General features: G+C 40.9%; 1 protein-coding gene across 2 annotated transcripts; it reads right to left on the reverse strand.

The window, feature by feature from the left end:
* Nucleotides 1-1,143: 1,143 nt before the first annotated feature.
* On the reverse strand, nt 1,144-13,065 carry LOC109867199 (TBC1 domain family member 15). 2 transcript variants are annotated; one of them, XM_031801771.1, is made up of 17 exons: nt 12,935-13,065; nt 11,074-11,172; nt 10,925-10,999; nt 10,369-10,528; nt 9,221-9,428; nt 5,993-6,182; nt 5,672-5,884; nt 5,297-5,425; nt 4,909-5,012; nt 4,561-4,655; nt 4,036-4,152; nt 3,717-3,817; nt 3,465-3,564; nt 3,081-3,178; nt 2,764-2,880; nt 2,535-2,621; nt 1,144-2,415 (listed from the first exon to the last, which is right to left on the reverse strand). In XM_031801771.1, the coding sequence occupies exons 1-17, from the start codon at nt 12,956-12,958 to the stop codon at nt 2,212-2,214; spliced, it is 2,121 nt and encodes a 706-aa protein (XP_031657631.1). In that variant the 5' UTR covers nt 12,959-13,065; the 3' UTR covers nt 1,144-2,211. The 2 variants fall into 2 exon arrangements, with proteins under 2 accessions (XP_031657631.1, XP_020311793.1); XM_020456204.2 differs by having other exon boundaries at nt 6,080-6,182; nt 12,935-13,064.
* Between the last annotated feature and the right edge of the window lie 5,029 nt (nt 13,066-18,094).

Raw genomic sequence — 18,094 nt, forward strand, 5'->3', positions numbered from 1 at the left:
CATGAGCTATGGTGACAATTGGATGAACTAATATTGTGTATCCTCACACAGAAACTGATGAGACTGGGTGTGTTTGGCTTCCCAACAAATTGTGCTGTCCATTCTGAATATTCAGACTCTTTCTGCCGTTCAGTCATTATCAACACCAATGTTTACAGATAGGTGAGTAAGCACCTGTCAGTCAACACAAAGCAGCCTGAGCCTCTTCTTTAATGAAAACCCAGGGAGATGACAGATAAATAAATCATAGTTGTGGGCAATAACCTATCGGCTGACTGAGGCAATTTCCTGTGGGACAGGAAATGAAAGAGCGTTGGGAGACAGGAGCCGAGGCCGGGGTGCTGCTGCTTTGTTCTAACTGCCTGCCCATTATGAGCAGATCGTTGTGATAGGCAGGCTACCTCCACCTCACTCTTCCCATTCCCTCCCAGTCTGAGACCCTCAATCTATGTCTGAGACATCTCCAAATGTCTTCCATCAAAGACACAGGCATTGCTGTGAACTGTCACCAAGGCTGAAGAACGTCACATCCTGACGTCTATCAGACTTGAAAGGGCGAAATGCCACTTGGATGCTGTGCATGGCCTGCATTTTAAGTGGAATTATGGGGGAAGACGTGAGTTAGTCTGATACTTCAAGCAGCAGTGAAATGACTCACAGTGTGACATTTCTGCACAACTTCCTGAATGACTAGTCATTTGAATAAAAAAAAGGGCGTATACCATGTAAATATTGGAGACAAAAGGCTAATACAGATGGCTGACATTACGGAAAATTGCAACAACAAAAAAATCCAACAGGTTAAGGTTTTCTTGCAACACACCAAGAACACAAAAGCAATATCCCCATGTGAATTAGGACAATACCTAAAGTGACAGGAAACAGTTTTTGTAAATACGGATCTGTTATCTACGGATCTGTTATCAGTGCACACACTACCGTACATTCATGTTAAGGGAAGAGACACGTATTCTTAATCCGAGGTCAAGTGCATTATCAAACTATGAGATGACAAATTTGTAGCCAAATCACTAAAAAGAGTATTTCGAAACAGTAGAAATACATCCTTTTCTTAGTAATTTGGCTAAGAAAGTTGGGAAATGACAACACATGTAAACAGGATCAGTCGCATATTCAACAGGATAAATTGAAATAAATCTTAAAAGGATTGCGTTTATTGCCTTAAGTAATAGTCCACAACTCATTGAGTTCTGAAGAACTTACTACTGTTTTCCTCCTGGGCCAGATAGACAGTCCACAATTAAAATAGTTGGAAAACAAGCAAAACAATTTAATACTATGGTATAAACAGTCAACAAAATTGTAATACCATTGATATTTTGGAGCCCAAAAATCTATGAGTTTTTGCCAAATATGGTCAAAGGAAGTCTTCCAGGAAAATGTTACATACAAGTGATGTGGGTGGACTGGACCCAACCTTGCTCAAATAGTATTTTTGGGCCACGTCTCCGAGGTGGGACCGGATCCTTCTACTCAAGAGGCTTTATCAATACAGTACCAGATACATATGAAATGAGAGTTAAAATGAAATCTTTCATCACTAAGAAAAAGGTCCAATCTTATAGACCTAAATAAACGCATTAGTACTGATGTTTGAGTACACAATCAAAGGCTGTATTTGTATTCACTGGGAAAGCCGAGTAACAAGGACATGTTGGTTTTTGCTTTGTTCTAAATATTTTAATCTTCAAAAGTGTCTTATTATCACAGAGCGTCAAGACAACACATATTGTACAGCCTTTTGTCATTTACTATCAAATTAATATTTGGACAAATCTTAACTCTGTAGGCCTTTCCTTAACTTTTCAACATTTGAATCAATAAACATTGAAATCCCAGGACTAGATTTTAATACTTGTGCGCATGACTCAGGAAAAGGTTATAGTTTAAATAAAAAACAGCACATTATAACTTCACAATGCAAACTCACCATGCCCGTCTTTACAAAATATCCTTAGCAAGGATTGAAGGAATGACTTACCATTTCAATGAAAGACAATATGGTACAAGAAATTACAAAAACAATACCATTTGAAAATTTTAAATCATTTTTTACATTCTTTTCTCTTCAAATTTCTTCTTATAGGTACTTGATAAACTGGTTTCAGTTACCAACTTATCCAATAACTGAATCCAAAATACTCTTTCTGGTATGTGGACATTGCAAGTCTGTGTGAATGATATTGTTCACTATGATATGAAGGAGACTTTGCAGCCATTGTGAGTAGGGGGTTCTCTGTAATGTCTGTTGTGACCATTAGAGAAGACCTCCTGTATCTGTGTGGGTCTGGGGTACTGAGGGGAATCAAGAGTTCCAAACTCCCTCCCTTCTAATCTGGGAAATTTGCTTTCTGTGTTGAATCCCAGGATCTCACTTATTGAATAAGGCAAATCCTGAAAGGAAATGAAATAAGAAAATGTAGATTATATACAACCAATATGCAATTATGAATCTGCAGGTTATTGACTTAATTGAAAGTATAAATAAATAGCAATCCTTGAACATACTGTACCTTACAACTTCTGATCTGCATACAAATAGCCTCTGATTTGTGAAGGATTTCTTCAATGTCCAGCTTCATTGATAGTTCATTGATGTGCTGTGATAACATACAAAACAATGACATTTAAAACTAAATAACTTAGAAAACACTCCAAACAACCCACCTTGAAAATATGTCTGATTAAAAAAAAACTATTCAACTGACAAACCAGTTGAAACTTGCAAATAACAGCTGTTACCTTGAGGATCTCATTGAAGCCATAGTTTTCCTCCATGATTTTCCTTTTCTCCGAGTCTAGGATGGCACAGCACACCAGCAGATGGAAGTTTTGGCAGGGCAGGCCAGTCCACATGACCTGAGCAGAACCCGGAAGTCTTATTAACAAGAACCATCAGAATGCATAAAGATAAACCATGAAGTCAAAAAGAAAAGGAATAAAAGCATCAACTAGAATCATTAAATAAATCTCATAAGCGCGAGACTGACAGATTGACTTCCCCCTAAATTACAAGGGAGACACTTACACTGATAGGTCAATGCATGAACAGCACTCACCTCCCACAGACGAAGGACATCTGGATAACTGAGCTCCCTCTTGAAGCGGATCAGTAACCACCGGAAACAGAAATACAGGTAACCTGAATCCTGTGACTCTGGAGGAACCAAAACAAAACACTGATGAGGAGAAATCAAATGGGACCAAGGATGGTAGTCAGTCGCTACTTCCTTTTCAAAGATAGGTTGTTGTTTTTAACTTTAACTAAATTAAAACTATAAAATACTTTTGGTATTGGTTGATAATCTGCATATTTGCTTAGTTTTCTTTTTAGGATTTGCCTCAATCTTTATGGCTTCATGCAAAATAAAAAATATATAGAAGAAGTATATACTCTTGTAAGTTGATCCTAAACAGGTGAATGTTTGAGGTGTGTTACATACCGAGGTAGTTCCAGAAGGCCAGGTCCAGCAGCCTCAACAGAGTACTGAGCTGGATCAGCTGAGTCTTCATGCCCTGCATCGGCTCTTCGAAGTTCTGGTGCTGTGTACGCACGCACGCGTGCACACACACGTGCACACACACGTTATGGTTGAGTCATGAAAGAGTCACACTCAGGCATATCAAAGTTAACATTAATTTTGTTTCGTCAAACTAACAGCAGCAGACAAAACAAAGCTAATCTGATTACTCACCATTTGATCCATGAAGGAGACAAAACACCAGAAGGCATCCACCTCGTTGTCCATCACATAGAGGATTGGGGAGAGGAGGTCACTCATACCCTGAACATAACCTGGAGACAAGTACAAGGAAACATTCCCACAACGTTAAATAAGGTGAACTTAACAAAAATTGCACTGATATGCAGTTGTCAGCTCATGATTGCCGTTACCACAGGTAAATTACAATAATTTCCTAAGGGACATCGATTGCATCTATGCCAATCAGATGACATTTTCATTCACATAAATTATCTCTGCTGTACTTCTTGGCAATAATGCTATAACTTACACAGATCAAAATCATACATGCAGTACGTCATCAAGACGTCATGTAGTAACACCAGGCCTGGGTTGTCTATGCCTTCATAGAACCTGTTGGTTCTGTCTGTTCTGTTCACGTCCTTCTCTGAGAAGACAACACATTCACAGATGATAAATAAAGAACCATACTACGCCTCGTTCAGGAAAGGTACACCATGCTAAGGCAGTCATTAAAGATGCATCCATGAACAAAATTGATCTAAAAGTGCATTTAAAATCACAACACATTTAACAGTAAAAACAACACAAGTGATGAAACAAAAGCCAAAAGGCTTAAAATGACTTAGATTTGTGTGCATTGGGTATATGTTGTGAAATTGTTAGATACTACTTGTAGATGTTCCGACAATGCAGTAATGAAGCACAAGCATTACACTACACTCGCAATAACATCTGCTAAACACATGTATGTGACCAATAACATTTGATTTGAAATGAATCATCAACAACAACTCTCCTAAGACAGCAGGGTAGATATATACATATATATTACCTATCAGGCTCCTGCAGTCTCTTAACCTGGAGTTTCTCCTTTCCTGCTCCTCACTCACCGACTTCCACTGGAGCTTCATCCTGAAGTACTCATCCCTTATTCACCAGGGGGAAGCAAGAGAGGGAAGAGAATATCTTCAGAATTACATTTTACTTTGCTGATATTCACAATCTCATATGGCTCTGCTGGTTAACAAAGGAAAATGTCAACAAAGACCTTATGACCTTCATGGTAATAGCCACTTTGATGGTAATGAAACCGCTCAAAATCTGCATTTGACTATTCCTGTCTTATAAGAAAGACATGTCCGTTTCATATAGAATGTCTGTCTTAGTAAAGCACACATACGTTTTCCTCCTCTGTTGGCCTTTCCGCTCGTCGTAGGTGCTGTCCCAGGGGTAATATCCCAGCAGAAACTTCCAGGCCTCTTTCCTCACCGCATGGCACAAGCCCTGCAGGATCAGCACAACATTGACAGGAATCACTTTACAGACATACCCAGAATTTTTATGGATAGTTAGTTACCACACCAATGTATATAGAAGGTCAGTTTGGCAGACACAAATTAAGCCTAGCCCTGGGCTAAACAGCATGTTCAATAGAGATTCTCCATTTAAAGTGCCTTTTAGTCCCGTACTAGGCTTATTCTGTGTCTGGGAAACTGTCCCAGAGAGTTTGGCTGGAGATTTACTAGAGGTGCTTCATCATTCTGGTAATTTTACAAAACTCAACGTACACCTTTGAATATGATTTTCTTGAGTTGAGGGACATTTTCCACCCTTCCTTCCTGGTCCTGGTGCTTAGCCCAGTCCTCTGCAGACAGTGGCTCCCTCCTTGTTACCTCTGGCCTGGCGCCCAGGTCCATCTGAGAGACACCAACCAATAAGACCATGCATTCTTCTGCACTGTAACCACGTTAAAAGTCCAACCCCAGCTGAAGACCAGACACCCATTGTGCCAGCAGCCGTTATCATTACACCCTGCATCCAGCTGCTGGCTTGCCTCTGAAGATAAAGCCATAGTCAGACCAGGGGATCCCCTACTCACTAATCACATCAGATGTAGTGTAAGTCATGAAATAAAGATCATGTAGTTTTTATGTACTACTCACCCTGGTGATAACCTCAAAGCCAGGTTCCTCCTGCTGGTTGATCTCCAGGCCAGGGATGACCTCTCCCAGTCCCAGGATGTCCAGGTCAGCTACCTCCTCATGGGGCTTCCGCTGCTGCTGCTCCAGCTCTGGGCCGCGGAACGCGTCAAAGATGTAGTTGGTGACCTTGGAGAAGCCGCCCAACGTTGTCACATAGGGATCCTTCTTCAGCTTCTGTTGGGGAAACAGGGTCAAAATAATTAGGCAACCAAACTGAGGTAAAAAAATAAATCACTGAAACAGAGATGTACTACCTGAATTTATCCAATAACAAAAACTTACTTCTGTGCAAACCGTTTTGCTAAAGTAAGTTTCTTTCCATACAGGTAAGTGCCATTCGTATAAAAGGTATATTGCACGACACATTACAGTAACAAGGCCGTAGTTGTTGTCGTCCAGAAGGTTCTCGAAGGACTGAGAGAGAGCTCGGTTGGGAGTGCTGACCAGCAGGCAGGTTTCATCATCTGGGGCCCTGAAAACATGAGGAAATAGAGAATTACAAAAAATACATATTTGTTGTCATCAGCCTATAAGTAGAGAACCATCCCTATCAAGTGAGCTCTATTTCAGATAAAGGCATTCTGTATGAGGGGAGGGACAGAACACAACATATACCCTATACCTCAAAAACGTGAGGGGTTTCTTTGTCATGCAAAGCCCATGAAAGCCTCAATATTATTCAAATTCACGTCAATTAATAGAGGATTAATCATACAAAAATAAGATATACAATGTGAGACAAGGCATGGTACAGGATGTGATGTCAATCATCGCCTGTTTTCAGTTCTAACCAGACGCCTGGCTGAAAATGGCCAGCCGGCACTTAATCCAAACAATTTCATTATGAAAAGCCACGATAAGAACTTTAATAACAGCTATCTGCTCTGACTGCGATAGAGGAGCACAGTGCCTCTATATAGGAGGAATTATCTGTTGTGATATTTGCCTCAAACAGAAAACCAGACTCTTTCATGAGGAGAAACTGCCCACTAACCCCAACATCAGTCAGACAGAAGAGGGGACCAGGAGAGGGAAACCAAGTGTTTGCTATACATCTTATGCAAATCACTAGCATTAGCATATAGATAAGAAACACCATGAAAAGTCCAACAGTGTTTCAGCTGATAAAAAAACTAACATTTTCAGAGCCAAAAAGAGGAAAAACACAGGTAGCTTACCAATTAACTCCTGGTCTAATGTTGGGCATTGCTACAAGAGGTCAAATTTGGCATTTATTCCTCAAAATCAAATTGTATCGGTCACATACACTCACAATAACATCTGCTAACCATGTGTATCAAAATGCTTATGCTTCTAGATCCGACCGTGAAGAAGTATCTAACAATTCCACAACAAAACCTAATACACACGATCTAGTAAAGGAATGGGATGAGAATATATAAGTATAAAATATATGGATGAGCAGTGACAGAGTGGCCAAGATGCAATACATACTAAAGAATAGATAGTGAAGGATACAGTATATACATACTTGCGTAATGCAAGATATGCAAACCTTCTTAAAGTGGCATTATTAAAGTGACTAGTGTTCCATTTATTAAAGTGGACAATGATATCAAGTCTGTGGATAGGCAACAGCCTCTCTGTGCTAGCGATGGCTGTTTAACAAATCTGATGGCCTTGAGATAGAAGTTGTTTTTCAATCTCTCTGTCCCAGCATTGATGCACCTGTACTGACCTCGCCTTCTGGATGAAAGTGGGGTGAACAGGCCGTGGCTCAGGTGGTTATTGTCCTTGATGATCTTTTTGGCCTTCCTGTGACATCGGGTTGTAGGTGTCCTGGAGGGCAGGTAGTTTGCCCCCCCCCGGTGATGCGTTGAGCAGACCTCACCACCCTCTGGTGACAAGACAAATTTTTTGGTCTCCTGAGGTTAAAAATGCTCTGTTGCGCCTTCTTCACCACACTGTGTGTGTGCATGGACCATTTCAGTTTGTCGGTGATATGAACACTGAGTCCATCTTCTCCACTGCTGTCCCGTCAATGTGGATAGGGGGATGCTCCCTTTTCTGTTTCCTGAAGTCCACAATTATCTCTTTTGTTTTGTCAACGTTGAGGGCCCTCACCTCCTCCCTCTCTGTCGTTGTTGGTAATCAAGCCTACCACTGTAGGGTCGTCTACAAACTTGATGATTGAGTTGGAGGCGTGCATAGCCACGCAGTCATGGGTGAAAAGGGAGTACAGGAGAGGGCTGAGAGCGCACCCTTGTGGGGCACCAGTGTTGAGGATCAGCGGAGTGGAGAGGTTGTTTCCTACCTTCACCACCTGAGGGGGTGGCCCGTCAGGAAGTTCAGGACCCAGTTGCACAGTGCAGGGTCAAGACGCAGGGTCTCAAGCTTAATGATAAGTTGAGGGTACTATGGTGTTGAATGCTGAGCTGTAGTCAATGAATAGCATTCATACATAGGTATTCCTCTTGTCCAGATGGGCTAGGGCAGTGTGTAGTGTGATGGCGATTGCATCGTCTGTGGACCTGTGGGCGGTATGCAAACTGAAGTGGGTCTAGGGTGACAGATGGGGTGGAGGTGATCTGATCCTTGACTAGTTTCTCAAAGCACTTCATGATGATAGAAGTGATTGCTACGGGGAGATAGTCATTTACTTCAGGTACCTTAGCTTTCTTGGGAACAGGAACAATGGTGGCCATATCTTGAAGCATGTGGGGACAGCAGACTGGGATAGGGATTGGTTGACTATGTCCGTAAGCACACCAGCCAGCTGGTATGCGCATGCTCTGAGGACGCGGCTAGGGATGCAGTCTGGTCCGGCAGTTTTGCGAGGGTTAACACATTTAAATGTTTTACTCACGTTGGCCACAGAGGAGGAGAGCCCACAGTCTTTGGTAGCGGGCCGCGTCGGTGGCACTGTATTGTCCTCAAAGAAGTTGTTTCATTTGTCTGGCAGCAAGACGTCAACATTCTTTTTGTAATCCAGTCCAAGAAAGTCTCACAAATAGGTTTGACGCTACTGCGTAACTACTGTTTTCTTAGACGGTCTGTAAACATACATACTCATACAGTGTCTTTATACTGAGTCATTGTCCACACTGACACTCATTCACTGTCCTTTGGAGTAGTAATAAAGAACATAATCAACCTGTGATTCAAATGGGCTCAGAGGCTCCCTCTGCTGGTGATACACTACACTGCATCCACTACGGTAACATTACCTGGCCTACGTAACATTGTCAGAGATCATTTAGCATCCGCGATTCCACTTAGAAACAAAATTGTACTCCTGCAATAACCACGGTATTGGATGGAATCAGAATATATCAACGTCTGATCCTTGTTCCTCTCTAGGTCTCTTTTTTCGAACAACTTTTCACTGACCACGTCTGCTCCTGCTGGCTCTTTGGCGTCTACTATACAGCACTTTGTGACAATTGCTGATCAATCAAATTGATTGATTAATCGTCAAACCACTATTTTCCATTTCAGAGCCAGTTGGACCATGCAAACTAGTTTAGCAGACCAGACACAGAGACTCACTCTGTGATTATGATGTATCTCCTCAGGCAGTCAAGGAAGCCTTCACTGCCCCCCTGGTGGAAGTGGAGGGATGGCAGTGATGCGGGTGTCTCCTTCATTCCGAACACCAGACGGGACCAGCCCTCCTCCTTCACTGTGATAGACCTCAAGTCCCACACACTGAAGGTGAAGGACCACTTGCTTTTCTCATGCGTGTGGTTCAATGCACCTGGAAGAAAGCAAAGGAATGAATCCAGTTTCATTCTGACCTTATCTGTTAAGTCAACATGCAATTCAAGTTCAGTCCTTAATAAACCAAAAGTGGAGATTGACAAAGGAAAGCCCAAACCTTGGCAAGAGATTATCATTCTTTCAAATATATATATAAATATATAAATATATATATATAAATATATAAATATAAATATATAAATATATATATAAATATATAAATATATAAATATATATATATAAATATATAAATATATATATAAATATATAAATATATAAATATATATATATATAAATATATAAATATATATATATAAATATAAATATATATATATAAATATAAATATATAAATATATATATATAAATATATATAAATATAAATATATAAATATATATATAAATATAAATATATAAATATATATAAATATATAAATATATATATATATATATATGCATTTCAATGACATCCTGAAATATCACAGCTTTCAGCCAATCAGCATTCAGGGCTCAAACAACAGTTTATAATTGTAAATAGTGTATGAGGGTTGGGGTATGACCCTGGCCATCTGTAAAATTTAAATTAAAAAAAATTAAACTATGCTGCCTGATTTGCTTAATATAAGGAATTTTAAATTATTTATACTTTTACTTTTGATACTTAAGTATATTTAAAACCAAATGCTTTTGGACTTTTACTCAAGTAGTTGTTTACTGAGTGACACACTATTACAGGACAAATATAAGCAAACCCCAAATTACTTTAATATCATATCATTTCAATCCCACTTCACAACTTCTGCTGTAAATTAACTCATGTATTGAGTGAATAAGTCTGAACGAAGCCTCAACAACAAAGCTCATGTTACATGTAGGATGCATTGCATTCCATCCGTGGTACCGGGCGAGCTACAACGAATGCACCCAATTGTCCACCCACCCTCTCCGTTGGAACAGGGTTTCCTCTTGGGAAAGGAGACTGCGTTGATCATGTCCCACTCGGTCTCGTAGCTCTGCTGCTGCTCCAGCACCACGGCCTGCTGAGGTGACGACCTCTCCTCCCCAGGACAATAGGCCCACTCCATCACTGAGCTGGAATCCTGGGGGAATGGAATGGATATGCCTCGTATTTAACATGATTCAAGCCTTTACCTATCATTATCATTCAAATTATAGAATTTTAAAAACAGATGTGTGAGAGGTGCTGCTAACTGTTGGAGTTCTGGAATTTGCTGAATCGTAAAGAATGTTAATGGAATAGTTATTGAAAGGCGGCTGTTTGTGAAGCCTATCCCTATCCGCCATTGTTGAAAACTTTGACAAATACACACAAATCTTCTATAAAGATGCATCAGATAATACCCTTAACACTTGAAACGCATTACCGGTTTTCCATCCAATTTACATGATGGTAAATGTACACTGCTGCTGAACAACTGGGTAGCATTTCAGCAAGGAAAACATTTTTTTTTTTTTATAAAAATAAAAAGTCAAACCTTGCCAGCACAGAGCATGTTGGATGGATCAACAGTGTCCTCCAAGGGTTTGTATTCCACGATGATTTCACCATCCTGGTAAATATTAAAAACACAATAAGCAATCATGCAACCAGCAATTAAATATTATAAATACAATCAACTGATACCTTATCAATAATCCGTAGGAACCCAGAAACAAGCAGATCTTGGTCTTCACTGTCTTCAGTATTTGAGTGAATGAAAACACCTTCATGTTCAAATAACACCTGAAGAAAAAGACAATACAGCAGGAACATGAATAGGTGACATTATTTCCAAACAGTTTAGCTATCTATGTGTTTTTATGTTGCCTTAAGCGCCTACCATTGACATTCTACATGTTATTCTTCCTCACTATTACTAAGAATATTGGCCAACAATAGTTGGCAGTGGTGTAAAGTACTCAATTAAAAATACTTTAAAGTACTTAAGTAGTTTTCTGGGGTATCTGTACTTTACTGTTCATATTTTTTCACAAAAAAATGTGTGAACTTTTACAACTTTTACTTCACTTACATACCTGAAGAAAATAATGTACTTTTTTACTCCATACATTTTCCCTGACACCCAAAAGAACTTGTTACATTTTGATTGCTTAGCAGGACAGGAACATTTTTCAATTCACACATTTATCAAGAGAACATCCCTGGTCATCCCTACTGCCTCTGATCTGGTGGACTCACTAAACACACATGCTTTAAGCAGTAAGGCCCGAGGGGGTGTGGTATATGGCCAATAGACCATGGCTAAGGGCTGTTCTTAGGCATGACTCAACGCATGATATACGGTGCAATATAACACGGCTTTAAGCCAATCCGCATTCAGGGTTCGAACCACCCAGTTTATAATTGCTGATTGGCTGACAGCTGTGGTATATCAGACTGTATGCGTAGTGTCTAAGAACAGCCCTACCCATATACCACGGGTATGACAAAATATGTATTTTAACTGACAGCCATTTATTTACAGATTGCCAGGTCACACTCCAACAGTCAGCCATTATTTAAGTGATAAGGCACGAGGGGGTGTGGTATATGGCCAATATATCATGACTAAGGGTTGTGTCCAGGCACTCCGCAATGCATTGTACATAACAGCCCTTAGCCGTGGTATACTGGCCATATACCACACCCCCTCGTGCTTTATTGCTTAAATAATGTCAGTGTTGGAGTGTGACCCTGGCTATCTGTAAATATAAAAACAAAAAATGCTGCTGCCTGGTTTGCTTAATAAGGAACTTTAAATGATCTATACTTTTGATACTTAAGTATATTTAAAACCAAATAATTTTACTCAAGTATGACAATTGGGTCATTTTTCCACCACTGTCTAGCAGTATTGTAACACGTTACATCCAAGTGCACTTGCCAACTACAACAACGAGACCGTTGGATACGGATGTCCACTGAAACATCATTATTGACATTTGCGTTCATTGGTCAGTTATGCTCTCATGTGACAGAGAGGTGGCGAGCTCAGAAAGAACAGCGCGGTATAAGATGTACTACTAAGAGCAATTTTAGTGGGAGGGTAGCTAGATGGCTAGCTAGGGAATCCATAACTGAACCAAATAGCCAGCCAGTTCAGCTAACAAGCTATGTTACTGTAACTAGTTAGTGTTATAGACCAGCAATGAGCTAGCTAGGTAACGTTAGTAAGATGCTAATTGAGCAAACACTCGGCCGATGAATTGATGTTTTTTGCAACTTGAAACCGGAAACTGATAGTACAACAGACGAGGTCATAAATTCAACTACCGAGATATATTGATATGTTTTCGTGGCATTGTAGGCGGTAAGCCAGCTAACGTTACGTTAGCTAGCAAGAAAGAAAAACAGCTGATGGAATCCACCAACAGTGGGGAAGATCAAGCGTCTGTATCAACGGACTCTACTCCATCCACAGTTATATTCACATGTATTGATAGATCCATCTAAATACGAAAAAAACTGACGCAAAGATATTCCACAAGTTGTGCATTTTCAGTACCTTGGGAGGAGTATCAGCCGACATATCGCCTATTACCACTTACGACGACGTAGCACAGCTCACGTGCCTGACAGCTTCCACAACAACAGTGACAAGTCATCTTCCGCATTTCCGTAGCAGCGCAGGCGCAGTAACGGCTTGGGTGTTACCACGCAGACGGAATTCCCAAATAAGGGACCATCTAAAAAGTGCCCGTTTTATTCAGATTTTTCTTGATTAGATGTAGAGGCAGGTGCATTGAATATAGCCTGTACCACAGAGAGAGCCTTGGGAATATGAAACTCTGGTTTACCCTAAACCAAGGGATGCTGTGGTGGGAGGAGCTATAGGAGGTTGGGCTCATTGTAATGGCTGGAATGGGAAAACATGGAACGCATCAAACATATGGAAACCACATGTTTGACTCTGTTCCATTTTATTCCAGCCATTACAATGAGCCAGTCCTCATATAGCTCCTCCCACCAGCCTCCACTGCCTTAAACTTGGTCAGTCACAACCATTGGCCATAAAATGGTCAAAACCTTTAAAGTGTTGGATATGTCATGGAACAGGACCATATACTGAACAAAAATATAAATGCAGCATGTAAAGTGTTGGTCCCATCTTTCATGAGCTGAAATATAAAATATCCCAGAAATGTTCTATTTGCACAAAAATATTATTTCTCTCAAATTTTGTCCACAAATGTATTTACATCCCTGTTAGGGAGCATTTCTCCTTTACCAAGATTATTCAGCTACCTGACAGGTGTGGCATATTAAGAAGCTGATTAAACAGCATGATCATTACACAGGTGGACCTTGTGCTGGGGACAATAAAAGGCCACTCTAATATGTGTAGTTCCGCCACAAATGTATCAAGTTTTGAGGGAGTGTGAAATTGGCATGCTGACTGCAGGAATGTCCACCAGAGCTGTTGCCAAATAAGTGAATGTTAATTTCCACAAGTTACCTCCAACGTTGTTTTAGAGAATTTGGCAGTACGTCCAACCAGCCTCACACCCGCAGACCATGTGTAACTACGACAGCCCAGGACCTCCACATCCGGCTTCTTCACCTCTGGGATCATCTGAAACCAGCCACCCAGACAGCTGTGGGTTTGCACAACCGAAAAACCGTTTCAGGGAAGCTTATCTCTGTTCATCGTTCTCACCAGGGTCTTGACCTGACTGCAGTTCGGTATCGTAACCGACTTCAGTGGGCAAATGCTCACCTTCGATGAAAACTGGCACACTGGAGAAGTTTGCTCTTCAAGATTAAATCCCGGTTTCAACTGTACCGGGCAGATGGCAGACAGCGTGAATGGCGTCATGTGGGTGAGTGGTTTACTGATGTCAATGTTATGAACAGAGTGCCCCGTGGTAGCGTTGGGGTTATGGTATTGGCAGGCGTAAGCTAGGACAACGAACACAGTTGCATTTTATCGATGGCAATTTGAATGCACAGAGATACCGTGACGAGATCCTTAGGCCCATTGTCATGCCATTCACCCGCTATCACCTCATGTTTCAGCATGATAATACACAGCCCATGTCACAAGGATCTGTACACAATTCCTGGAAGCTGAAAATGTCCCAGTTCTTCCATGGCCTGCATACTCACCAGACATGTCACCCACTAACCGGTGCCCCCGCACATTGGCTACCCGGACTATTTGCATTGTGTCCCGCCACCCACCCACCAACCCCCTCTTTCATGCTGCTGCTACTCTGTTTATCATCTATGCATAGTCACTATCTATATAGTGGCTTGCGAAAGTATTCACCACCCTTGGCATTTTTGCTATTTTGTTGGCTTACAACCTGGAATTAAAATAGATTTTGGGGGGGTTTGTATCATTTGATTTACACAACATGCCTACCACTTTGAAGATGCAAAATATTTTTTACTGTGAAACAAACAAGAAATAAACCACCCCCCCCAAAGTCAATACTTTGTCTCTCAATATCTTTTGCAGCAATTACAGCTGTCTCTTGGGGTATGTCACCATAAGCTTGGCACATCTAGCCACTGGGATTTTTGCCCATTCTTCAAGGCAAAACTGCTCCAGCTCCTTCAAGTTGGATGGGTTCCGCTGGTGTACAGCAATCTTTGTCATACCACAGATTCTCAATTGGATTGAGGTCTGGGATTTTACTAGGCCATTCCAAGACATTTAAATGTTTCCCCCTAAACCACTCAAGTGTTGCTTTAGCAGTATGCTTAGGGTCATTGTCCTGCTGGAAGGTGAACCTCCGTCCCAGTCTCAAATCTCTGGAACACTGAAACAGGTTTCCCTCAAGAATTTCCCTGTATTTGTGCCATCCATCATTCCTTCAATTCTGACCAGTTTCCCAGTCCCTGCCGATGAAAAACATTCCCACAGCATGATGCTGCCACCACCATGCTTCACTGTGGGGATGATATTCTCGGCGTGACGAGAGGTTTGCACCATACATAAGGTTTTCCTTGATGGCCAAAAAGCTCAATTTTAGTCTCATCTGACCAGAGTACCTTCTTCCATATGTTTGGGGAGTCTCCCACATGTCTTTTGGCCAAAACCAAATGAGTTTGCTTGCTTTTTTCTGGCCACTCTTCCGTAAAGCCCAGCTCTGTGGAGTGTACAGCTTAAAGTGGTCCTATGGACAGATACTCCAATCTCCTCTGTGGAGCTTTGCAGCTCCGTCAGGGTTCTCTTTGTTGCCTCTCTGATTAATGCCCTCCTTGCCTGGTCTGTGAGTTTTGGTGGGCGGCCCTCAATTGGCAGGTTTGTTGTGGTGCCATATTCTTTCCATTTTTTTATAATAGATTTAATGGTGCTCCGTGGGATGTTCAAAGTTTCTGATATTTTTTTATAACCCAACCCTGATCTGTACTTCTCCACAACTTTGTCCCTGACCTGTTTGGCGAGCTCCTTGGTCTTCATGGTGCCACTTGCTTGGTGGTGCCCCTTGCTTAGTGGTGTTGCAGACTCTGGGGACTTTCAGAACAGGTGTATATAAACTGAGATCATGTGACACATCATGTGACACTTAGATTGCACACAGGTGGACTTTATTTAACTAATTATGTGACTTCTGAAGGTAATTGGTTGCACAGATATTATTTAGGGGCTTCATAGCAAAGGGGGTGAATACATGTGCACACCACCTTTACATTTTTTTTTGTTGTTTGTTTAAACAATTCATTTTTTTCATTTCACTTCACAAATTGACTATTTTGTGTATGTCCATTACATGAAATCCAAATATAAATTCATTTAAATTACAGGTTGTAATGCAACAAAAAACACCAAGGGGAGATGAATACTTCTGCAAGGCACTGTACCTACATATTACCTCAAGTAGCCCGACTAACCAGTGCCCCCGCACATTCACTCTGTACCAGTACCACCTGTATATAGCCTCGCTACTGTTAATTTCACTGTCATTTTACTGTTCTTTATGTTTATTTCTTTACTTATCTATTGTTTACCTAATACCAATTTTTTTACTTAAAAATTGCACTGTTGGTTAGGGCATTTCACTGTAAGGTCTACACCTGTTGTATTCGGCGCATGTGACAAATAAACTTTGATTTGAGCATGTTTGGGATGCTCTGGATCGGCGTGTATGACAGCGTGTTCCAGTTCCCTCCGATGTCCAGCAACTTCGCTCAGCCATTGAAGAGGAGTGGGACAACATTCCACAGGCCACAATCAATAGCCGGATGAACAATTTACTTCAATTGACTTATTCCTTATATGAACTGAAACTCAGTAAATCTTTGATAATGTTGCATTTATATTTTTGTTCCGTGTATTTGTGTCCTGTCATAATGAAAGGACAAAAAATAATCAACATGATGCTGTTCCATCATTATGTTGTGTCAGATTGCAAAAAGATTAGGCTTTTCAGAAGAAAAGTAGTTGTGGCACAGCCAGGACCGGTCCTAGGCATAAGCAACATAAGGCCCCACTTAAGGCCCCACGTGCTCAACCATATTTTTTTTAAATTTTGTATTTTTTTGGGGGGGGAGGGGGGGGGGGGGTGCTCAGTCGGTCTCAACTTACTGTTGAGAGTTATAATGGTAGAATACATAAAGTAACATTTTGAAATGTGGGTGTGCATCAGCAGTTTCTGTCTTGTTACTTGTATGTCAGTCACTGACAGTCACTCAATTGGCCCATGTCAGCTAAAACATTTTAGATTGGTAAATTAGCCTAGCCAGCTATCTAAAGTTGTAGTAATCATGGTCTAATTACTGACTGGGCACACAGGGTATGTGCCCAGGGGTTCTGAGCGCCAGGGGGACCCTATCAATTTGGTTAATTAACACTCACTCAGATATCATATTACACTGGGAAAGTCATGCCAAAATGTGTAGAATTGCAGGAAATGAACTCTAAAACGTATTCGTTTTTCTCTCCGCTGTCGAGGGGGGCCACTAAAATGTTTGCTTTGGGCTCCCAAAAGGCTAGGGCCGGCCCTGCATACAGCTGTTCAAGAAGTTTAATAACTAACTGTGAATTATATGCCATTTAATGTTTTGAATAAGTAAGTTATATCTTTAGATGCTTTGTCTCAAACAACATCTGTCTAATATATCGTAAAATAAATGAATTTGGCTATATATAGATTGTTTTATTTTGCCTCAACAGGTTGTCCACATACAGGACGAACTGGTCCCAGGAGAGTGTATGCCTGGTCCAAGGCCTCCTTACTGTCAGTAGGAACTTAATTTTTCACAGAATTTAATTTGATGTAGAATGAATTGCTATATATACATTTCATAAGCTCTGAGCTTCATCATCATTGCGCAATTGTATGTAACAATATTTGGTTCAAAAGTTAATTTATTTTACTTTTTGACAAGGTCATCTCCTTCCATACATTTTGTTCAGAGGCAGCCCACCGAGTCTCAGAATGTGGTTCTCCTCAGAGAGAAAGTGACTCTGATGGACAATGTCATCAAAGTCCTCGAGCGTTCACGAAGCCAAGATGGTTCAGCTCAAAAAGAGGCAGAAGGACGAGGAGCTGCAGCAGAATAGCCATTGGAAGCCCATGGCAAATAACCGTGAAACGTGGCATCAAACTAAATGAGAATATGTATAGAAGAAAGCAACGAGCCAAGGACATGAACTGGTGGTGGTTGTCCTTTTTTAATTTTTATTCCCTCTGAATCCCCTAGGTTCTTCTTTAAA

Source organism: Oncorhynchus kisutch, linkage group LG22 (assembly GCF_002021735.2).
Source record: "Oncorhynchus kisutch isolate 150728-3 linkage group LG22, Okis_V2, whole genome shotgun sequence".
Taxonomy (NCBI): Eukaryota; Metazoa; Chordata; class Actinopteri; order Salmoniformes; family Salmonidae; genus Oncorhynchus; species Oncorhynchus kisutch.

Bases quoted from the DNA above. Each gene is read 5' to 3' on its own strand.
- LOC109867199 (XM_031801771.1), bottom strand. From the start codon at position 12,958: ATGTCGGCTGATACTCCTCCCAAG. The intron at 6,183-9,220 runs GTGAGTCTCTGT...TCATGTTTTCAG, and splicing joins AGATACATCATAATCACAGA to GGCCCCAGATGATGAAACCT. The intron at 5,013-5,296 runs GTACGTTGAGTT...CTGATCCTGCAG, and splicing joins AGAAAATCATATTCAAAGGT to GGCTTGTGCCATGCGGTGAG.